The sequence below is a fragment of the Letharia lupina genome (assembly GCF_014066315.1).
Source record: "Letharia lupina isolate WasteWater1 chromosome Unknown contig_15, whole genome shotgun sequence".
NCBI classification, from domain to species: Eukaryota; Fungi; Ascomycota; class Lecanoromycetes; order Lecanorales; family Parmeliaceae; genus Letharia; species Letharia lupina.
The window spans coordinates 857,215-879,619 of record NW_023502984.1 but is presented as its reverse complement, the minus strand read 5'-3'; the positions used below and the strand labels follow the sequence as shown (position 1 = coordinate 879,619).

General features: G+C 50.8%; 10 protein-coding genes across 10 annotated transcripts; 5 read left to right on the top strand and 5 right to left on the bottom strand.

The window, feature by feature from the left end:
* Positions 1-436: 436 nt before the first annotated feature.
* Positions 437-2,737, bottom strand: HO133_002642 (uncharacterized protein; the record flags this gene model as incomplete). Its single annotated transcript, XM_037293567.1, is given in 4 exon segments — positions 437-1,603; positions 1,655-2,053; positions 2,073-2,245; positions 2,290-2,737. 4 exon segments carry the CDS (start codon positions 2,735-2,737, stop codon positions 437-439), a joined length of 2,187 nt encoding a protein of 728 aa, XP_037150396.1.
* Positions 2,738-3,414: 677 nt separating this feature from the next.
* HO133_002641 (uncharacterized protein) lies at positions 3,415-5,323 on the top strand (the record flags this gene model as incomplete). Its single annotated transcript, XM_037293566.1, has 2 exons — positions 3,415-3,570; positions 3,632-5,323. The coding sequence occupies 2 exons, from the start codon at positions 3,415-3,417 to the stop codon at positions 5,321-5,323; spliced, it is 1,848 nt and encodes a 615-aa protein (XP_037150395.1).
* Positions 5,324-5,626: 303 nt separating this feature from the next.
* Positions 5,627-6,744, top strand: HO133_002640 (uncharacterized protein; the record flags this gene model as incomplete). Its single annotated transcript, XM_037293565.1, has 2 exons — positions 5,627-6,006; positions 6,087-6,744. 2 exons carry the CDS (start codon positions 5,627-5,629, stop codon positions 6,742-6,744), a joined length of 1,038 nt encoding a protein of 345 aa, XP_037150394.1.
* A 106-nt stretch (positions 6,745-6,850) lies between these two features.
* Positions 6,851-7,659, bottom strand: HO133_002639 (uncharacterized protein; the record flags this gene model as incomplete). The annotated part of the gene is made up of 3 exons (XM_037293564.1): positions 6,851-7,354; positions 7,427-7,540; positions 7,594-7,659. The coding sequence occupies 3 exons, from the start codon at positions 7,657-7,659 to the stop codon at positions 6,851-6,853; spliced, it is 684 nt and encodes a 227-aa protein (XP_037150393.1).
* A 273-nt stretch (positions 7,660-7,932) lies between these two features.
* HO133_002638 (uncharacterized protein) lies at positions 7,933-8,550 on the top strand (the record flags this gene model as incomplete). Its single annotated transcript, XM_037293563.1, has 4 exons — positions 7,933-7,935; positions 7,986-8,128; positions 8,205-8,430; positions 8,539-8,550. The coding sequence occupies 4 exons, from the start codon at positions 7,933-7,935 to the stop codon at positions 8,548-8,550; spliced, it is 384 nt and encodes a 127-aa protein (XP_037150392.1).
* A 1,338-nt stretch (positions 8,551-9,888) lies between these two features.
* HO133_002637 (uncharacterized protein) lies at positions 9,889-10,493 on the bottom strand (the record flags this gene model as incomplete). Its single annotated transcript, XM_037293562.1, has 2 exons — positions 9,889-10,342; positions 10,405-10,493. The coding sequence occupies 2 exons, from the start codon at positions 10,491-10,493 to the stop codon at positions 9,889-9,891; spliced, it is 543 nt and encodes a 180-aa protein (XP_037150391.1).
* A 1,687-nt stretch (positions 10,494-12,180) lies between these two features.
* HO133_002636 (uncharacterized protein) lies at positions 12,181-14,677 on the top strand (the record flags this gene model as incomplete). Its single annotated transcript, XM_037293561.1, has 2 exons — positions 12,181-13,866; positions 13,937-14,677. The coding sequence occupies 2 exons, from the start codon at positions 12,181-12,183 to the stop codon at positions 14,675-14,677; spliced, it is 2,427 nt and encodes an 808-aa protein (XP_037150390.1).
* Positions 14,678-16,833: 2,156 nt separating this feature from the next.
* HO133_002635 (uncharacterized protein) lies at positions 16,834-17,535 on the bottom strand (the record flags this gene model as incomplete). Its single annotated transcript, XM_037293560.1, has 2 exons — positions 16,834-17,295; positions 17,371-17,535. The coding sequence occupies 2 exons, from the start codon at positions 17,533-17,535 to the stop codon at positions 16,834-16,836; spliced, it is 627 nt and encodes a 208-aa protein (XP_037150389.1).
* Positions 17,536-20,262: 2,727 nt separating this feature from the next.
* HO133_002634 (uncharacterized protein) lies at positions 20,263-21,461 on the top strand (the record flags this gene model as incomplete). The annotated part of the gene is made up of 5 exons (XM_037293559.1): positions 20,263-20,479; positions 20,536-21,008; positions 21,059-21,083; positions 21,141-21,257; positions 21,340-21,461. 5 exons carry the CDS (start codon positions 20,263-20,265, stop codon positions 21,459-21,461), a joined length of 954 nt encoding a protein of 317 aa, XP_037150388.1.
* A 392-nt stretch (positions 21,462-21,853) lies between these two features.
* Positions 21,854-22,191, bottom strand: HO133_002633 (uncharacterized protein; the record flags this gene model as incomplete). Its single annotated transcript, XM_037293558.1, has 2 exons — positions 21,854-21,967; positions 22,063-22,191. The coding sequence occupies 2 exons, from the start codon at positions 22,189-22,191 to the stop codon at positions 21,854-21,856; spliced, it is 243 nt and encodes an 80-aa protein (XP_037150387.1).
* Between the last annotated feature and the right edge of the window lie 214 nt (positions 22,192-22,405).

The window sequence follows — 22,405 nt, the reverse complement described above, 5'->3', positions numbered from 1 at the left end:
AGGGTATCCACCGGGAGGAGTCGGGCAGTTACAGTAAGTTTCCTCAGGAAACAGATGTCGGCAGAGCTGACTGGCGATGATTGTAGCATTGCAGATGATTGATGAAAAGAACCATCGACGGACGCTAGACTTCGGCAAGATCAAAGAAATCCCCTGAGATCAATGAATCCCCTGAGACCAACAAATCCCCTAAGATCAACGAATTCCCTTAGTGTGCTATACGCAGTGGAAACAATGGATGGACATATCGTGCGAGACTGTGTTTCCTTCATATCGTCAGTCATTACAATCAGGGAAAGAAGTCTCATATCCTGTTCAGTCACTCATTAGCATAGACATAGGCTCAAAGATGTTCACCACAATAAACATTAATCGTGGATAGTCATGACTGCATGTCAGCTAAGTTACACAGACTGGAGTCTCGCATAATGCAAGTTCAACACATCCTGTGCTGGGGAGGCCTCCACGGTACACCTAGTAACTCAAAGATCTTCTTTTCGTCCTTGCCCTCGACCAGAGTACCTTGAGTAATCCTCTCTCTATTCCAGCCTCGAACGACATCCTTCCACAGCCCACGTTGATTGAGACGCATGCCCTTCTTGCTTGCCAGTAGCCGTATGCTCCTGTTGAAGATATCATTGCCAGTAAAGTAGATCAAGGCAGCACCAATCTCATCCCACGGCACCAGCAGGAAGTCGATTCGCCGCCAAATGGTGGTGCCTGGCAGAGCTGCAGCCCCGTGCCATTTGCTACCGTCGACCTTGTCCGTGGTAGCGAGTCCGACTTTGAGATAGCCTTTGTCGAAAAGCTTTGGGATAACCCTGTCAAGTATTATGGTGCGGAGGTTTTTGATGGTGGCATCTGGCTTCGTGACAATGAAATCGACATCCCCGGAGTCCGCAGCTCCACGACGGTACGATCCACCTATCGTGAACTGGACAGTATTATCGATCTTACTGCAAATCTCTCGAACGTACTGATCATGCCGGTCCGCTTCTGCGCGCGGTATCCGGGTCTTGAAGTCTTCATAGTGAGCAATACCTATCTTCTGATTCTTGGTCAGGTGAGCTTTCTCAAGAAGCTCCGGTATAGATTTGTGGCCTTGGTCAATCCATTTAGTTGCTTGCTTGAGCCCAACACCATAGATGCCCATAAATAGCTGCAGGACTTCAGCGTTTGGATCGAGACTCGTGTTGTCAAGACGTCGGAGTTTGTTAGTCCAGACAATCTCTTCGATCTTAGAGGCCAGTCTTTGTCCAATAAAGGGGAGTGCAAAGGCCTGTTCCTCCGTCGTGATCTTCCGTGCTTGCTTTCGGAGAGCAGCAATGGCTCGGCGGTAGGCAGTAAGCCTCCAGTGATCCTGGTCACGTTCGTAGTAGTCGGCCATCTGCTGTAAAACCTCGATGGTTCTGGCGTTTGGATTTGCTGAAGTTCCAACCCCATCGTGTTTCGACATGCAGCTGAAACTCTCCTGCCACGACTTATTGAATGATCCTTTCTTTGACTTTGTCTTGCGCTGTTTCTCCTCTTTGCTATGCTCGTTCTCCGAATCATCGAGAATTGCACTTTCTTCAGGATACTCGTCTTCATCCATGTCGAGGGGCTACAAGACGGTCAGTGCATATTCTGCGTGTTTAAGACTGCCGGTGCTCACGAGGTCTTTAGTTGCCTGAGCCTCCGCGATGGCTTTATCTAAGTCATTGTGAGGGCACGCATGTGAGGGCATCGTAATCATTTGAGGGGATGACGACTCCGCGAAATCGGCATCGACGGACACACGACCCGAGGAAGTCAGCTCACTACCTTCGGTTCGCGAAGGTGTCTGTGGTGGCGGTAGACGCTCCTGTTTTTCTGCCCTTAGCTGTAGGGATGTTTCGGAGGATAATGCTGACGTTGGTGGCTGCTGTACCATCACTGCATCATCGTGACCCGCGACCCGGTACAAAGGTTGGATCTCATTCACGACGGAACGGTACATAATGCAATCAGCTGGGTACCTATCGTTGACAAGCTTGATATCGGACTGCTTGATCAGCGGGACAGTCTGATAACCCTGACATTAGGGTTCTTACTGGCAGTGATTTTATTTTGAGGGTTTTTAACACATCGTCGTAACACAAATCCTTGTCGACGATAACATGGGTGACGCCGTCTCGCCACTCCCTGATCCAGAGCGCTCCCCACTCCATCGCCTTCCGAATCCGAAGCTTACGAGGAATCGACGTGTCGTTGTTTGGTATAAAATCTAGATGCGATTAGTGGCCACTAAAGTGCAGACTTCATACCCACGAGGCTCACAGAAGGCAAGACCGTTGAATATCTGTTGAGATTCGTTCTTCAGCTCTAGAGATTGGCCTCGCTTTCTTTTCCCGATGGTTTTCGATGCCTCCTTCCGAGCAGTCATACTTGCGGTTCTCTTCGCCATGATGGGTGTATCAATAATGACTTGCTCTGAAGGCTTTGAAGACGGCATGGGAGAAAACGAGCTTCTCTCGACCACGTTAGCTTGACAAGGACTCGAGGCCGACAGCTGGGGTAAAGGTGCTGAGACGGTGCGTAAGAGTGATTGCTCTGAACGCGAGGAATGAATGATTTGGTTACTCGGGTTCCTTGCCGAGACATCTGACCTAGGGAGTGGAAGTATCACACTAGCATTGCCTTGGTCCTCTTCGCCGGAGTCCTCGTTGTCGAGTTGATAAAGCTCGTCGAAGAAGGCTTCTTTCGTTTCCTTCTCCATTTTTGACACGCTTGCAGCCTACTATCGTAATCCATATGTGAATCGAGCGTAGTGTTAATACCTGACCACGGCCTGAAGAGCAGCGGTGAAGTTGTGGAGCAAGCGCCGGGTAGTTTGGGGGAAAAACACGCGAAAACATGTGACTTTAAGCACCTCCACAATTCTTGCAACACAATGATCCCAAGCGGTCGATGAGACACAACCAAGTATTCTGGATCGAAACTTTCAATAACAGGAATCGGCCTACAAGCGCGAGAGATCGTAGTCTAGGACAGAAGACGATGGTTCGTCCTTTGTTGGTCACTATGAGCTATCATCTTGCTCGCTCAAGCGGTTCAAGTATACCATGAATGTGGGAGCATCTGGTCGGTACGATGTTGAAGCGCGAAGAATTTATGCGCTGACACCTGCTGTCCCGGTTTTTAACGTGTTTGGTCCTTGGCTCATGTTTCATGTTTATCTTCCGATACGTCAGTTCGGCTCCGCATGGTCTCTTCAAACATTGATGATGTAGAAAGCCCCACACCATCTTCGGATCTTGTATCCTGGCAGGAAAAGCTGCAATATGCGGCCGGATAAGGTAGTCCGTCGAGTAAGGCTCTCGCTGCTCGATCTCTTTAATAGTAAATGTTGTCCGTCCTGTCTCAACATCCGATGCGTCGTTGTCCGCCGCCACCATGCATGCCAGCCATGCAATTCTCTTTACTTCTTTGCTCTCTTTGCTGGCGACGCTGGCTGTCACCCAAAGCAACGGTGCTTTTTGTAATAGACTGTATCATTCCTCAATTGTGGTCAACGACAAACTATATGTCGATGGAGGAGAATTGCGAACGGTTTGAAGACCTGAACTGCGGCTTTGGCCTGGTACATCATGCTTTGTGCTGACGTGGCCAGGTAACGAATGGCAATGTTTCAATTTCAATCCCAACCACCATAGACACGATCGATCTGTCGAAGTCCTTCAGCAACGCAGACACTTCCATATGGGAACAGATACTCAAGAATGGCACCACTTTTGCCTCCAGCGCTCCCACTCTCAACGACGGAAGTATGTTCTCAGACAATATTAGCCTGTATCTCTTTGGCGGCGCAATCAGCGTGGCACCGGGAGCACCTGGAATACCTCCACCAAACGCCATATATCAATACAATGTAGGCAAAAGGCAATGGACCCAAATGAATCCGGGGGGCGATCCTATTCAGCGTGTACTTATCGGAATGTCTGCGCAGAGCTCAACAACCTCAGTAGGTTACTATCTAGGTGGTGCCATTACTCCTTTGAGTAATCCAAGCTTCTATGCCGAAACCAATTCTACGCCATACATGATCGAAGGCCTCGTAACCTTCAACGAGGGATCTGCTACTTTCATGAATTCTTCGACATCCCAAATGAACCGAGATGGCACTATAGCTGAAGGTTACCTAACACTCATCGAGTCTCTCGGCTCGCAGGGCGTCCTGGTTACGTTTGGAGGGTTCACAGACATCGCTGGAGCACCGTCCGGTTTGGAGGATTCCGATTTATCTGACCCCTCGTTTCAATGGCCGCTTGCGAACGTGTCTATCTATGATATCGGAAACGGAACCTGGTTTCAGCAAGTGGCGACAGGAGATGTACCACCCTGGCGATACATGGGTTGTTCAGTACTTGTCAGCGCGCCAGATCAAAGCAGCCATTCCATCTACGTCTTCGGTGGCTGGGGCAATTCTTTCGGAGGTTCAGACGGTAATGTTTACGTGCTATCCATACCTTCCTTCCAGTGGATCCGCGTGAACGAAGATAGTAATCGTCGCTCACGCCACAGCTGCAACCTATTGGGTAACCACACGATGCTGGTGACGGGTGGTATCCAACCCATCGGTGAGCAAGTCCTGCCATCGGATGGCACAGGCTGCGACACATCCCCAATGTTTGCCCAAGGTCTGGGGATCTTTTCGCTGAACCACCATACGTGGGCCACCAGTTACGATCCTTCTGAAGGCGCGGCACCTTATGAGGTTCATCCAAGCATATCGAATGTCATAGGAGGCAATGAGAATGGTAATGCTGCGATTCAGACCCCAGTGGGTGGTTTCTCACAGCTGGCTTTGGAAACTCTTCTTGGCGCGCATCAAAGCCCCGTTGGTGCAGTCGGCAATATCCCCAATATAACTTCAACGTCTTCTGCCGGCACCAAGCGTCTTACTGGAGGTGTCATTGCGGGCATAGTGGTTGCAGCGATCACTGGACTGGCCATTATCCCGACTCTACTGCTCGTTTTGCTACGTCGTCGGTACCTTCGTCTAAACCCTGCACGACCTGGTATCTCTAAACCGGTCCTACACGAACGCAAGGCGTCGGAGGTCGATTCGTTGCCTTGGCCATCAGAGATGATAGACGATAGATTTGCACTTCATGAACTGTGGAGCCCTATGGACAAGCCTTTGCCGCCTGGACCATTTGATGAGAAGATTGTCTCGCTGCACGAGATGGAAGGGGAAGATCTGGGGATACATCTTGCCGAGCGAGATCTGGAGCGAGAACGAGCTGAGGTGGATAAAAAAGCGAGGATTGTAGCGAATCGTTATGTAAGATGTGTGGAATAACAGAAATATCTCCCAAGTGCTCGTTACGTCGCCGTCTAGGATTTTCGGGTCGGTGGCATATGCTTTCGTGTTCATATATATTTTTCTCTTGTACTTGCAGTATCAATGGACTCGATCTCGCAAGTATCTGACCGAAGTGATGCTGTTCGAGCCCAAAAAGCTGCACGCTTCCTCATATAACTAGCAAGTGTGCTCTTTCCAATCGGTGATGCTTTTGTGACCAATGCTTCTCTTCTTGATTCCATATCCCATCGCCTAGTCAGAGAGCCATAGAGACCGAGCCCTAAAAGACTCATTATGAAAATGTCCTCTCCGTATGGTCACCCTAGCATTCGAGCGAAAACATTCCCGCATGCTACCACTTCTGCAATGCTCCAACCACGTTTTCTCTTAACGAGACCGCGGTCTCTCCTCCACACCCAATGGCTCTACCCCTCCTGCCAATCGCCGCTCCAATGGCTCTACCGCCGCACATCCACACTGCCTCAAACCCCCAAGCCAACAACACCCCCCCCTAAACAGCCCTCCGATGGAGATCCCACCCCCAACCCCCTCTCCCGTCCCCTTGGCCAACCAAAACCGCCCATCCCGGGCGAAAACAGCGGCATAGACTACCGCACATGGCGGGAACGGAGGGCTGATTTTGTCAACTACGATAAACATCTCGAGCGGCGGAAGGCATTGTATTCAACCCCCCTGCGTCCCAGCCTCGAGGCTTCGTCACACAAGGTAACGCAAATGCTGATGGCGTGTTGAATGCCAGAACGAAGAAGGTCGCAAAGCCGTATTTCAGAGAATGGACGAACATGCGGCACCACCGGGGCAAAACGTTCCTTTCTCCGCCCAAACTGTTCAGAGCGGATTCGGCGCTGTATTTCCCGAACATGATGGGGTACACACTCGCCACACCCTCCACGACTACATCTACGACGTCGGTATTGACGGACAAGACGTCGATCGTCAGCGTCTTCAGCGGAACGTGGGCGGAGCGGCAGACCCTCACTTTTGTTGGCGAGAAGCGAAATCCGGCGTTGGCGGTGGAGGTGGAGAAGTTGGAGGGGGAAGGGCTGCAGAGGGTGTGGATCAATGTCGAAGAGGACTGGATGAAGGCTGGGTTGATACGGCTGTTCCTGGGGAGTAGTAAGAAGGGAAAGAGTAGGGCGGAGTGGGGAAGGAGCTTTGTGGTAAGGAGAGGAGTGGACGATGATGTCAGAGACAGCATCGGGATGGCGAATGGGAAAGTGGGATATGTTTATTTGGTGGATGGAAATTGTAGGATCAGATGGGCTGGGAGTGGGGATGCGGACCCTGGGGAGAGGGAGGGGTTGATTGGCGTTGCCAGGAGGTTGGTTGAGAGCAATAGGAGGCCTGAGAGTGGGAAGAAACGCGAGGGAGTTGTCGGTGCGAAAGCAGAACATTGATGTTTTACATCAGGATTTTGGATGCTAGATACCCCATTCGTACAAGACGTTCTCCACTCATGTCGGACACCAAACGCCATGCTGCCCAAACTCTCTTGCCCAGGTGTCACATTAAAAAGAACAGCAACAGACAACAAAACGCAATGAAACTCCCTAATATAATCCCATCCCTCCTCTTCTTCGCCCCAATCCTCCCGATCAGACTATTAAGCCCCGGTACCTGACTAGCAGCCCCCACAATCCTCCTATTAACACTCGCCAACGTCTCCCTCTGCGTGCCAAAACTCTCGTTAATCGCATACGCCTGGCTCAGCACCCCGTCCGCGACGGTATGACTCCTATCGATCCTGTTCCGCTCATCGAGCATGTAGTCTGCTTCGGCGTCTGCGGGGTTCGAATTCCGGTAGGCGGAGATGTCGGAGCGTACGTTCGAGAGCAGATTGGCACGTTGACGCGCGTCGGTTATGCTGGCTTTCAAGCGGACGAGTTCGCGCCGGTGGTCGAGGAGGATTTCACGGTGGCGGGTGAGGTTGTTGGATTTTAGGGCCGAGGTGGTGAGGGGGGATTCGGAGTCCAGGAGGCGGGTCAGTTGCGTGATTAGTGCTTCTCGCTGTAGGGTACGGATGTCAGCTCGAGCCCCGCCCATACTAGGTTGTCGTGCAGTGGAGATTGAACTGCGTACCTTTTCAAGCAAGTCCTGGATGGTTGCCTCGGTCTGTTTCTCATCTTCCGTAGGCTTCGGGGGGATGGCGGTAGCCTGCGAGAATTGGGAGTATTTGTGGAAGTACCCTTCTGTCTAGAAATTGTAAGTTCCCGGAGGAGAGTTCTACAGCATAGAGGACAATGTACCTGAGACTCTAAGGTTCTTGTTTGTTGACGAAGCTGAGCCCATCCATTGCCCGTTGAGGATGACATATTGCTTGGAGGTTGTGTGTGTTAATATAAGGAGGTGCTTTTTTTTCTTCCGGGTTCGGAGCCTTCAAAGCTTTCATGGTGGTATCATTGAAGACACTCAAAAAGACAGATGTCTTGGCGGACATATGGACTTCGGAGATGCCTTCAGGTCTTGGCGCTGCAGGCTCGCTAAGATGTGGCGCTAAGGAAGCCAAGAACTTTCAACCGCACATTTTTCGTGATCGAGAACAACGACATCTTGAAGGACCTCTACCACCGCGACAAAGCATCAAGATGGTAGGTGACTCAATCTAGACGCCCTTGAGCATCGCTGATGGTGCCTGCAGTCATCCTCAAAAGTCCGCACCGGCCAGCTCTGGGGCAAGAGCAAGGATGATCTGAAGAAGCAACTCGTGGACCTCAAGACAGAGCTAGGTCAACTCCGCACCCAGAAGATCGCCGGAGGCGCTTCGTCCAAGCTTCACAAGATGTGCGTACTGCCCAATCCGCTCCGCCTTTTACCTTTGGGCTCCATGGAAGCAGATCTAACCCTCGGTGCAATGTAGCCACGACCTCCGCAAATCCGTCGCCCGCGTCCTCACCGTCATCAACTCCAACCAGCGACAACAACTACGCATCTTCTACGCGAAGAAAAAGTACCTCCCTCTCGACCTACGTCCGAAGAAGACCCGGGCGATCAGGAGGCGGTTGAGCAAGCATGAGGCGACGATCGTGACGGAGAAGCAAAAGAAAAAGTCCACGCATTTCCCGCAGAGGAAGTATGCGGTCAAGGTATGTTGAAAATCTACTCTGGCGGTGCGAGCTGGCAATTGGACTTTTACACTTGCCGCGCTATGTTATTGGAGATCTTTTGGATTTGGTGGCTAATTGTGGACACAGGCTGAGGTTTAGGTGCTGGCGAGCCGGAAATTTGGCAACGAGCGTTTGATTCGCATAGGGGAGGTGTCCACCTTCGGCCTTGCTCAGATAGTGGTGGTTAGCCAAATGCATTCAAGTCCGGTCTACCGAACCCTTTCCTACTGCGTCGGATTGGATCACCCTGGTGCCAACCGTGACGAATGGCCAGCGCTCTGGCGTGAGCACGGGTCAAGTCGCTGTACCTTGTCAGTTCACAGTACTAACATTGTCATGGCCCTAACACGAATGGTCCGTCCACTACACAAGTTCCTCAGATCGGTATTGTATTGAGGTGATTTGTTTCCCTCTTGAAGATACTCGCGGTCTTATTGAGTCGACTCATCGCTGGCTTGTTCATATTTCATCCACGTAGTCCCTACGCAACGCAACATCCATTACCTCTTCAGCTCTTACCTCCTCTGCGTACCTCGATTCATTTACCTTGAACGAATTCGGAACATTTGCTAATCTTGACACCCCGTCCCCAACATCGAACCCGAGCCACCAACGACTGACACAAAAGTTCAAATGACACCGCTAATGCTTACCGATTTGTTACCTTTTCCGTCTGTTTGCAGATTGTTTCTCGGTTGGGATTGTTTCGGTGGAGGAAGGGGAGAGGCGGGATTGGGGAGGGAAAGAGGGGTGCGGTGAGGTAAGGGGGTGTAGTATCGGTGGGTGCTGTTGGCTCATCGCTTTGTGTTTTTCTGCTGCCACGGTGGCGGGGTAGGAGTGGTGTGCTTTGGAAGAGAATGAGATCCAAGATGCCAGTCCCGCACAGAAGGATTTGGGGAAAGGTGGCAGGGCTGAGAGCGCTCGTCTTTTTGTTTTTTGCAGGCTTTGGTGGGTGGATGGGTTGAGTGGTTCGTATCGGCTCGGTGGAAGTTTGGGATCTTGGCCGGGGTCATCTCTTTTGTGCCTGGGCTTTGCTCGGGTCTTTTAGGAATGGATTACGGTGTCATGGCATACTGGGCTCAATGGTTTGGGTGGGTAATGCTGGGATCGAGGCTGTGTCTCCCTCGCAGAAGATAACCAAGAGCTATCAAAAGTCCTCTCCTTCCTCTCCGACTCAAGCTCAAATCCCCATTTCCCTCTAACGGCAACTCTTGCATTTTTGCCATTCATCCCGGCTTCGTGCTGCTCCGTGTCATAATCGTTCAATCCGTAAGATGAAGGAAGAGGTCACTATGTACAAAAGAATGCTCTTGATCGTGAGATTCAGGCGTAGAGTTGCGACGATAGTGCGACTGCCATTTCTTGGGGCACCAAACCCTTGTGACTCTCTCTCGCTAATGAGTACGAAATGCGAATTTGATGCTGCAGCGACTCTACTCAGGCCGCTCTTTCTTTGGGTGCCACCGCAAGTTGGTCTTTGTCCGGCGTGTGGACACTCGTACCTCGATGAATGGCGAAGAGGGTCAATGGTTCTAAGGTTTGGTCCTTGTCTCCCGTGTCAATGTCTGGATCTTCATGAGTCTCGCCGAGGCTCCGTGACTCTGCAGCTTTGCCTGTTTCATTCGTATCAACATCTGCAGGATCATACAGCTTGGCAGGGCTTGGTGATGCTATAGCTTTGCCTTTATCGCCCGTATTGACATCTGCAGGATCATAAAGCTTGGCAGGGTTTTGTGATTCCACGCCTTTGCTTTCGTCGCTTGCATCGGCAACTTTGGGTTTATAAGCCCAACCCTCGGCCAGCTCGCCTATCCAGTCATCCACGTCCATAGGAAGCGCTCCTACCGCCTTAACGATTTTCATTCTGAGATGGTTGCCGTAGGTACTGAAACTGGAAGGACTCGAGTTCAGAACAATGGCTAATCATCATAACGAACGGGGGGAACCTCCTACCTTCCATTCTTTAGGCCTTGAATAGCATTTTTGGCTTCAGCTTCGGTTTCGAATTCAACATAGCCCCATGTACGAAGGCAGCCAGTCATGCCAGTCGTGTGATGGTACCTTTGCTTTTGAACCGTGTATCAGTGGCGGTACTGATGGAGTAATGCAGGAAGGAACTCGATTTACACCGTAAAGCACTTTACCATATGGGCGAAATAGATCCTGCACAGCTTTGTGAGAGAGATGACCTTGGAAAGGCCTGCCAAAGCTTTAGCAAGTTTGCCTCATCGACGACTTGTTACCCTGATGTACCCGGCAAGGACTCTTCTTTGCGACATGGCTTGACAAGAAGATTGACTGATTGACAAGTGATGCCTGAGAAAGGAGATGATGTATGCTCCAGCGATTGGAACCTCAGTCAAGTAGCGACGAAGATGGCGAGTGTGTTGTTAATATATTTGCCAAATAGTGTGCTTCAGGGTGGTCTTGTAGGGAAGACGTAGAGATATAAGTTCGATAATGGGGCCGATTGACGGCTTTGGTTGTTTTCGTGTCGGAAGGGTATTGGAGAATCTCAAATGGTGACTTTGGTAGAAGGGATATCATGCAACCTCGGATGGAACCAAACGACACTTGACTTTGGGGAAATGCTGCACCAGGCACCCGAGAATCCATTCGTAAGTGCCAGGTTGGCCGACGTGTGGAGACAGATGCAATGATGATGCGAGCTACCCACTGGCAGCATGAGACAAGGCAATATTAATCACGTCAGTTGCCACCTGTGCTTTTCGCCAGGCGTTGAAAGCAAAGATTCAAGAGGAGTATGGTAATCATAATGACAATTCGGAGCATCAACATACGATCACCTCGACAACTTGAATCCTAGGATTTCTGCAGGTGGTCGTCAGAAGAAAAGATCGGTTGCCTACTTGCTTTGCCGCAGCGAATTCACGGAGCGACAGCTTTGCTTTGTTGTGAGAGGAACAGGTCATTATTAAGTAGGTCGATGCTGGGCATGCATAAAGTACCTACCTTATGCATACAATTGCTTAGCGGTCTTGATGCACGCGAAATCTGCACGGACCAAGCGGGTTTTGACATCCCTGTACTCTACATCTGCAGCAATTGCCGAGATTGCGAAGGCGAAAGGAGCCACCTCCGAAGAAGGTTTGGAAGCCACTTGCTGTTCTCTTTTTAAAACGACGTGTTTCACTATATTAATATGTCTTCAGGTTTCAGCTTGGCAACGACTAGTTTACCTTAGTCGTAAGTAAGGTATGGAATGACTATGGAATGACTATAGCCTGTAAGGCTGAATCTAGATCTCACCGACTTAGTACCAATCTTTATCTGGGTCATTGCCAGCGTCGAAAATCATGTCGTGATCTCATCATTGTTATCATTCTGTACCAACTCTCTCCATTTTTCCAATATTTACTACACGTCCAGATGGTGTATCAAGCCAATCACATATCTTTCCATACTCTCAATGTCATCATTCATCCACATCCACCACACCACCAAGTCCATCTTGCCTGTCCTCCCGACCGAGGTAAGACATGAGGACAGCAAGTGCACCAAACTTCCATACCCGTGTCTGCATACAGGTACCACCCAACTTCGCAAGCTTGCCCTATCTTAGATGCTCACATCATCATTGACCTATCAAACCATTCGACTTATGAACAATTCCCTGTCCATCTCATTTCCCCACCGTCAGCTGTGGCTGCGGTCTAGATGAATTGCCTTTCCATGCCGTAAATAGCCTCTCGATTCGGATTTCTCTGAATGCAACCTTCAGACGACGCCTTTGACTTCTACGACTCTCTTCTGATATTTGATCGCATCTGTCCCTTTGCCGTCAAGAATTTACCCATCATGTCGCGCAGAGTATTCGATGTCGGTCTTGATATGGGACGTATACGAAACGGCTTGAAGCATAATAAAGACAGCAAACGCAGCAAAAGCTTTCGATCCAACTTTACCAAAGACGACAGCCTCGTCGACGATACTCCACTTCCAAATCAGAGCAACGCCCTCGTACCGCGGCACAAGAAAAGCAACCCCAGCCTTGCCACGAAACGGCAAAATCACAATCACACTCTCAGCAACGAAGAGCCTGTCGTCCTCCCTTCAGCAAATCTATCGCCAAGAATGGACACAGAATTCCCACTACCACCTTCGAAGCGTATTTCCCCAGAACAGAACCAAGTCAATGGGAATGCAGAACGCTCCGTACACCCATCCCAACTTTTCCCCTCAGGACCATCCAATGGTAGCCCAGAAAGTGCGCCGAAGCCGGAAAGGAGAGGATCCGGTGACCAGAACTTCGACCTCAAACCGCCTCCTCCAAATTCCAAAGTCAAGAACATTGATACCCTTTCTGAGCAGCTCTTCTCTGGTGACCATCTGCGCGTCATTCTCAAGGATCCATCATTCTTCCTCCGATTTACTGCCTTCCTCAATCGCTATCGACCACACTCTGCCCCAATACTCGTACGCTATCTCGAGGCACAGAAGGCCATGAAGGCCGTAGAGTATGCGAATGCTTTGGCCGAGACATTAAGACCGACACCGGGAGAACCCTCGGGTCCTTGCCCCGCGGCATCTATTGACCCAAGATTCGAGGCGAGGTCGAAGAGGTCATTCGAGTCCTTGATCAATGAAGCTCTACCGGCATATATTACGAATTGTCTCACGAAAGTGGTGACCGAAAGCATGGTCAAAGAAATCACGGGACAAGGAATGCCTGTCATGCGCGAGCTTGTTGGGGGTCTGGCAGAAGTCTTCTGCTTAGCGGACCCAAGTATAAAGGACTGCCCCATCGTCTATGCCAGCGAAGAGTTTTATCGCACGTCAAGGTACTCGCGAGATGATGTCTTAGGTAGAAATTGCCGTTTCTTACAAGGTCCGAAGTCAAACCGAACAACCGTCGCCCGAATTGGCACAGCAATCAAATCTGGACAAGAGTCTTGCGAAACGCTTCTCAACTACAGGCGAGATGGTACACCATTCATGAACCTCCTTCTCACAGCGCCTCTCTACGACAATCGAGGCTCTGTTCGCTACTTCATCGGCGCCCAAATAGATGTCTCCGGATTGATCGAAGATGGCCGTGGCCTCGACTCTTTCGCACACTATCTCGCAGAGAATCGGCCAAACCGAAATCGAGACAGCGATCAATCCAACGATACTATCTCTCAAAGACATCTCAAAACGCTCAGCGAGTTCGGCCAAATGCTCTCTTTGGACGAATCGTCCGTCTTCCAGCATCACTCCCGCGCGAGCTCGGTGCAAGACAATGCTTCAACTATCAGCTATAGAGGAAACCACAGCCGTCAGGAACCAGGGATGAGGCGTACGCGTAGAGTTCTGGGCAACGATGATGATGAAGAAGAAGAAGGAAAGGACAAGAACGCGTGGGCGCTCTCTTCTATCGGGCCATCCGGAAAGCTGCCCGGTGTCTATCAAAACGTAGCTATGCTCCCTCCTCTTGCCTACCTCCCCCCATCCTACCCCACGCCAGCTAACAGTGAATGAACAGTACCTCCTCGTCCGCCCACACCCCTCCATGCGCATCATCTTCGTCTCCCCCGCCCTTCGCATCCCTGGCCTCCTTCAATCCCCTTTCCTTTCCCGCATCGGCGGTCCTTCGCATGTCCGCGAAGGGCTTCTCGACGCGTTCGAATCCGGCGCTGCTGTCACCGCAAAAGTGACTTGGCTACCGCATGGCCAGGAGAATAATGACATGACAAATGGCGACTCGAGACCCAGCAGCAGAAGGGGAGGGCCACCAGATCAAAGTGCACGTACGAGATATATCTCGTGCACGCCGCTACTGGGAAGTGATGACCAAGTTGGCGTCTGGATGGTCGTGATGGTGGAGAATGAATTCGTCACCGGCTCGCTCGCATCCCGCCAAGCCGCGCTCAATAGATTCAACAACAACAACAACGAGATACCTCCCACACCCTCGGATTATCAGCGCGAAACGCACGTTGGCAGTGACACCGACGAAGGCGGTGGGGCCAGGAGAACCTTTGAAAGTCAAAGAGGAGGATTCGAAAGAAGCGCGAGCGGGCAGATCAGGGATGAAAGAAAGGGAAGAGTTGGGAGTGAGGGCGGAAGACTGTACGCTGATTTCATGAAGAACGGTGGCGGAGGAAAGATGAGTATGGATGATATGGCCGAGGAAAACGGGACCGGGAATGGGATCCGCCAATCGGATGGGCCGGACAGGTATGTTAACGGAGAGGGAAGGGTGGAGGAGGTGAGGAGTCCATGATTTAGTGCTCTCGGGTCATGCTTTTTTAGAACGAGGGCCGCGGTCCCAACCGGGAGAAATACAGGCTACCGGGTACTGGCTTTGTACACTGAGCGATCATGATGCGAGGTTGGATAGAGGGATTGGGTCGAGGAGGGGTCGAACTGATTCGTTGCATCGATCGATCGATCGATTGGATGGCGTTGCAACGCATCCGCTCAGCGAAAGGGGGTGATGGTCTCACCGAGCAACGAACGCTCGATTGCCCTACCACGATGGCCTCCATTCTGGAGTCTTGGAGCTGTTCATATCCGTGCACGTACATAGCGCGGCGCAGGTATACAATTCGATATCCACATGCTTACTCCCCTCTACCTACCCAATGCGTTCCAATGCTGCATGTTGCAACCGTTCCCCCTCCGTTCCCGCCGCGTGCACTTCGATGAGGAGAACGGACTCGATGGGATACCAACCACTGTTCCCTCGTTGCGGCCATGTCCTTCTCCACGTGCACGAACTATAAACGAAACAGTAAGCGACCCTAACGCCGTCGGAGGATCCTCGCGTGGCCCGTAGGCGTTCGTGATGAAAATGGTTTAATTACTCCCTACCTATCTTTATTGAAGACCGTCACGCTTCATCACTCTATCTCGTTGGCGAAACCAGGCTTCCCCCCTCCCCGAAGCACGTCATTGCTTCTGGAAAAAGGGTTTCCCTCCCCCAAACACGTCATTGCTCCCAGGTACACATCCATCCATGACGCAACGCACCCTCCCATCACCGTCGTCCCACCCACTCCTGACCCCATCTACACATATTGACTCCACGAGCCGCCATCCGTCGCCCCACGAGCGGAGTCTCAGACTTGGTAGGGGTCCGGCGCCAGACCACAAGATAGTATGCACATAAAGCTGTACGAGTCCGACGGCAGCAGTGTCGATGAGCAAATTTCTGCGTTCGTCCAACGCTTTTTCTGGAGCCGTGTCGAACATGAAATGACACGTGGTTTCGAATCGGTGTGCCGAATCGACGTGAAATCGAGAGCGGACCGGCTCTTCAAACGGTGACTTTGTGGGACGGCTTGGCGTGCTGGAGGGATTGTCGTCATCCTTGCTGCAGGCTGGCTCGGCTGGGAGGGCTAATAGCGTATTGCTTTTCCCTAACCGGAGCAGATTGGGCCAAAGGTGAGACTCCCGGAAGTTTGATTGGCGAGATTTGCCATTAGAGCGAAATGTTCTCGCTCGTTGGGGAGTGCAAGAGGTCAGGAGTAGATCGTACGGATGGGTGAACCGCAGGTGCTCGTGCTTAGTATGAAGCTTGCTGGGAGATTTTAGGACTGTCTCCACGGCTAGGCTTCTCATTCGATCTTTTCGAGCGCAGTCCCATGCTTCGGCCTTGCAGGACGGGCATCATAGCTCAATGTCCATGTTCCCCGTCAGATTGGTCATTGCTCGACTAACGAAATCCTTATCATTGTATCTCTGAGATTTCTGTAAGACTGTGCTTTTTGTGAACCGCTGACAGGCCTGAAGTAGAGAAAGAAGATGGTGTCCAAGAGAATAGTGCATTCCCCTTTTAGCAAGCTAGACGGATGCAGCGAGAAGCGCATAACGAAGTAAGGAGATGGACGACGCGGCGGTCTGAAATTATGTGGTGAGCCCTATGCGAGAGGCACAGACACACCTAGTTGCTAGTTGCTTCGCGGAGAATTCGCCGATAGATCGACATGGGTATGCTCCGGAACATTCAAAAATATCCGAAATTGCTCACTTGCATATGCGAGTGTCGGTCACAATGGGCCGGAACCGAAGGGCAACGTGTTCCCAGGAGGCATGAGCGTAAGACGGTAAGCGCATGACGAGTGTGCCTAATCTTTTGCTTGACATGATCCCTCTCCACCACCGAAAACTCCAGAACCCAAGCGCCAGAAATGTATGCAGCACTATGTAGTTAACCTTTCTTTTTCCCAGGTGTCGCGTGTCTTTTTTCCCTGTTGCCAGTTGTAATGCGACCCCGGGTGTCACATTTCAGGTGTCCATTTTGACTTTGCCCTTTTCTCCTCATACCTGCCCTGCTTCCAAATACATCATTTACTCCATGGGAGACTGGATTCCGCGGCGCATATCAAACAGTAGCAAACGCGACTGTCTCACGCGGCTTCCTTTTTGGCAACGTCCTCATTGGTCATCGGCCAGAACCTCCCTCACAGTTCTGACAGCTTCTTGCTGTACCTGTGTAAGACTGGCGCCACAATCGACCTCCAGCACATCTCTTCCTTGCTCTGTAGCATCAGGCTCTTCCAGCGCCTCCATCTGTGACCGAACCATCGCGCTTTTCATGTAGTGGCCCTTCCTGCCTGTCACTCGTGCCAGAAGCACGTCGGCGTCGGCTCTTAAATATATGAAGTGCACCATTACGTCGTGGTCATTGTAGGCGGCGATCCGTATCACGTCACGGTATTTGCGTTTCAGGGCAGAGCAAGTGACGACGACGCCATCATGACGTTTGTTTGCTGAGCGTTTGGAGGGCGAGAGGCGAGCCACGGCAGCTTCTCGAAGGGTAATGAGCCAATCCCATCGGTCAATGTCGGTGAGGGGGGATCCTTGTGACATTTTTTGCTTGTTGGAATCGGAGTGGTACTAGTCAACGAATTCCGTCAGCTGGGCTGCAGGGTCCATATGAGGATTCGTATCAGGTTGTGTAGCCCCACTCACATCATCTCCTTCGATGTATGGTATCGACAATTCCTTGGCAACGTATTGAGCAACGGTGCTCTTGCCACATCCTGCTGGGCCCGTGATGATCCACATGTGGCGGTGGTGATGGGCGGCCAAGGCGCCATGGATCTGCTTGACAGAGGCAGTGGATGCGTAGTCCATGGGTGACGGCGGAATGGGAAGGGTGTGCCCTCCAGTGACACTGACCATGGTCATGGTGAAAGTATTTTTAGTGATAAGGGAAGGGAGATATTTGGCGTCGGGAAGAGGTGGTGGAGAAGCGAAAGCGATGGGAGGATAGTATTTTGCAAGAGAGAATGTTCGGTTCCATGCCGGGGTGCATGTCACGGGAAGGCGGCCGAAGGAGGATATAAGTAGCAGGTGAGGGTGAGGAAGGGTATTAATGTATACTTGGCACTCCTGCAAACAAGATCAGGATTGGAATAGGTAGTCTAATGAATAATGGTAGGAAACAAATCAAAAGAAAATTAAAGGAAATAATTGTGGATCCAAGCCAACTGCTTGGGAGTCTGGGACCCCACACTAAGGAAAGTACCGAAAGTACCTCAAGGAAAAAGAAGGAGTCGGAAGGGAAATCAAGTTCCCTTGTCTGCCTTAAGATTATGGCAGCGGTAAGCCGCGACCCGGCAAGTAAAATGTTATTCGTCTCGAATGTCGGTCTGGTCGGAATATTCATAAAGCAAAGAGGCCTGAGCGTGCGCCTGACACAGTGACGTTGTTGCTTCCTTTGTAGAGATCTTGAACCGCTTGGACGATGAGATATGGGGTAATTTAGCACTTGCCAGTTAGCTTGAGCCTTACCAACGAGATGGTTCCTGATGTAGTATAAGTCTCCGTGCCTCCACCCAATCCTGCTCAGCGAGTAATGCGGAGTGCAGACGGCTTGCAGCACGTTGGACTTGAAGTGGTCTGACCGTGTGATGGCTTGGAGGCTTGGAGGCTTAGAGGCTCGGAGGCATGGATCGTTGGTGCACCTTTTGGGACGACATAAGCAAGCAGAAGATCAGCGCACTCTGACCGCAGCTGCAGGTGCCAGGAAGAGGGCCAGAAGCCCAGTGAGAGCCCACCCTTGATGCCTGTATCAATGATATCACACCTCTCTCTCTCCCGCACCTGCATGCACATATTCGGTCCGGCCAGTGATACTTCCGACCGCTGTGAACAAGATGTTCCGTTATGCTGCATGCATGGACGGTGCAGCATCGTAGAGTGGGAAGGATCATTAAGCAGGATATTAACGGCGAAGCCCAACCTGCTGCAGGCCTTAGCATGGCTTTCTATCATCCAATCATTATTATTAGCCATGATTTTGATGAGAATGTCGAACCGAAAACAGCCAACATTGATGGTGATAGAGTGATAGTGTATTATGTATGGCCTGTTGGGCGGCCCAGTCGTTGAAATTTTTTTAAGGTACATGCAAGTGTTTGACGCCGTTCGGAACTTTTTTCTACCAGTCTGAGCTTTGACTTTGCTATCTCTCAAACTCTCAAAAAGAAAAGATGGTCCTTCTACAACAGTAGCGTGGGGGTTCTTCTTCAGCTACCTACCCTCGAGTCTCCACTTTACGAAACAATACGAGATTATTCGAATACTGCTGAATTGCTTTCACTGGCTCTACTACTGCTAATGTTGACTAAAAGCAGGTATTCCTGTAGTTAGGCAATGAGAACAATTCTGTGCCATCCCAAAGTCCCTCCGACCCTCCGACCCTCCGACACTCCGAGGCCGGGACGGCAGGAACGTCGCGTTGTAGAAGAGGTCCAATGTGATCGTGCGATGAAGACCGAAAACTTCATCGTCGATCCTTCGCACGTGGAGGCAGGGGGAAGGCGTTCGGACCTGCATGCCAAATCTTGCCTTATCTAGTAAGTCGTTCGCTTGTTCAAATGATTGTGTGGATGAATCTGGAATATGGCTTTCTTAAACCTCGGTCTTGAGTGTGGATCGACATGGCATTCAGTAATTCAGCTCCGAGCCTTATAATCCATCCTACCAAACCCTTCATGGTCCGTATGCTACTCGCAGAGTAATGTGGGTAATGTACTAGGATGAAACGAATCCTGTGGGAGCGGAGGGTTGATCGTTTGAGAAAAGGAACCGGTCCAACTCTCTATGAATCCTTAGCATACGCCTAGTCTAGTATGCAAATCGTAGAAGAGGCTCTTAGGTCTCTAACCGTGAGGGTGCTTTCCTATCAAACGTCGTTTCCTAGGCTGGGGAGAAAATCCATCATCCGGAGCGTGATGGTCCCACCGTTCCATGAAGTCGATGAGATGAACTGATACTACAATTCATCAACCAAGCCGGGGGACGATCTGCACAGTCAGCTGTCTAAACAACCATGACATATGTTGAGAGAAGTGCCAGAATGTCTTGGCGGTCCACTCGTTCAGGATGCTGCGTACCCGTATATTCCTGGTAATACCCGCTACCTAGTAATGCACGGTCTGAAATCCGAAAATTCAGTAATTCGTCCTTTCATTACAGTGTAATAAAAATATTAGAAGATTAAATTATAATACGTAGTCTAAGATTCCTAAAATTTCAATATTTTGGAAATCAGAGTCATATAAATTCTTTAAGCTCTATAAGGTATCGTGTAACGGAGCGGGGGTAGGCTAGGGTAAGTCTTCGGGAGGGTATCCCCAAATATCGGATTTTAGACCGTGCATTACCAAGTAGCGGGTATTACCGGGTATATACGAGTATAGGGCTGCCTTGGCGGGCGGAACACTCCGCTTGGCGCGCTAGGCTTCGATAGCACAAGAGCAGCTTGCTCTGAGTATGACAACAATAAGCAGCTACCACAGTTGATATAATCCATAACTCGCAGCTGAACACCGACCTCCAATTGTGCTAGCAATCATGTCATACTTCTTCTCCACGCCTGTCGACATTGACATAGTCCTCGAGGACACCGATGACAGGACCATGATCGATATGAAGCTCGACAAGGGCCGGCGAGAAAAAGCCCCGCTGTATATGGATGGCGAGTCCGTAAAGGGAGGCGTAACGATAAGACCGAAAGATGGCAAGAGGCTGGAACATACGGGCATTAAGGTCCAGTTTATCGGCACAATTGGTACCTCTCCACGGGCCAGCACGGTGCAAATTCAATGCTAACGGATTGGATCATAGAGATGTTCTTTGACAGAGGCAATCACTACGAGTTCTTATCCCTGGGCCAAGAACTCGCTGCCCCAGGTGATCTCCAACATCCGCAAACCTTCGACTTCAACTTCAAGAACGTGGAAAAGCAGTATGAATCCTACAATGGTATCAACGTCAAGCTACGCTACTTCGTGCGGGTCACAGTATCGCGGCGAATGGCAGATGTAATACGGGAGAAAGACATCTGGGTGTACTCCTACCGGATACCGCCTGAGACAAACAGCTCGATCAAGATGGATGTGGGGATTGAGGACTGCCTCCACATTGAATTCGAGTATTCGAAGTCCAAATACCATTTGAAGGATGTGATTGTGGGGAGGATATACTTTCTGCTGGTGCGGTTAAAGATCAAACATATGGAGCTGTCAATTATACGGAGGGAGACGACGGGTGTTGCGCCGAATCAGTATAATGAGAGTGAGACGTTGGTCAGATTTGAGGTTCGTGATGTGCCGTTTGTAATCTGAAGGACGCTGCTGACCGTCCCTAGATCATGGATGGCTCGCCGTCAAGAGGTACATTTTAGCCTTGGTACCGACATGACATGCCAGTCACTGACCTGGTATCAACAGGAGAAACCATCCCTATCCGCCTGTTCCTAGGCGGTTTTGACCTCACTCCCACATTCCGCGAAGTCAACAAGAAATACTCCACCCGCTACTACCTGAGTCTCGTTCTCATTGACGAAGGTCTGTTTTCCCCTTTCCTTTCCTTTCCTTTCAACCCTCGGTATCGGCAATCTAATGCTCACATCACTAACCCTCTCCACAGATGCCCGTCGCTACTTCAAGCAATCGGAAATCGTCCTCTACCGGCAAGCGCCCGAAATCGCCGCCGCACAATTACAGCAAGCACAGTCGCAACCTCAGCAAATCACCGGAGCGGCCGGATGAGTATTGTCAGACTATTCTGCCCAATCGAGGCTTGTATTTAGCACGTGGCGTGGCGTTGGGAGCGTCTGCACAAAAAGCAGGTATTCGTACCCGTTGCTGCCATCTTGGGTGCAAAGTTGAGAGGGAACGAGAGATGAAAGAGGCATCCCAATATGCAGAAGCAACGTTTGGCCGTGACGAGAGAAAATTCTTTGCGCCATGATGCCGAGTTTGGTATCATGCTACGCATAATGGGATTTTTCAGGATCATGATTCAACAGCTAATGATTTGATTCAGCTTAAGCCCGGTAACGATCACTCTCATGTCTTCCCATTCCCTGACGACTCATGCCGAGCCATCTCCCAGCCACGCAAAGCGGTGAAGGTATGGCAAAAGAGTGCCGGCCACAAAACTACTCCCCCTTCCCATTGTTCTTCATGAACGCATCCTCACCCCCCAATTTCTCGAGCATCTCCTTTGCATTCTCCTTCGTGCTGGGTTTGGTGTTGGGGTTGGAGATGGCGGCCTGCAGCTCTGATCAGCTCTGATCGGGCGGTCTCGCTCTTTGGCACCCTTGGACGGAAGGGGGAAGGGGAGAGGAGAGGAGAGGAGAGGCTTTACCTTGTAACCGCTCGCTTTGTTCGAGATATCCTCCACGTTGCCGTGAATGTTGTCCATCGGGTTGGACATGGTGGGTACGTTCTCCTTGGCTGTACCGGCGGCGGTCGAGTCGTGGATTTCGTCTGCCATGGTTTGCTGTGTTGATTGAATGTGGAGGCAATGCTGCTGATTGTTATTCTTACAGGGATCCTGATGTTGAGGTTTATAGCATGGATATCACGAGCGGTGTAGGGAGTATATATGACACGGCGAAGGCCTCGGCCAGGGCATGACATGGGAGGGATAACATAACCGGGGTATCTATCTAGCTGTTTGCACATAGAGGGGTAAACGCGTCCATTCA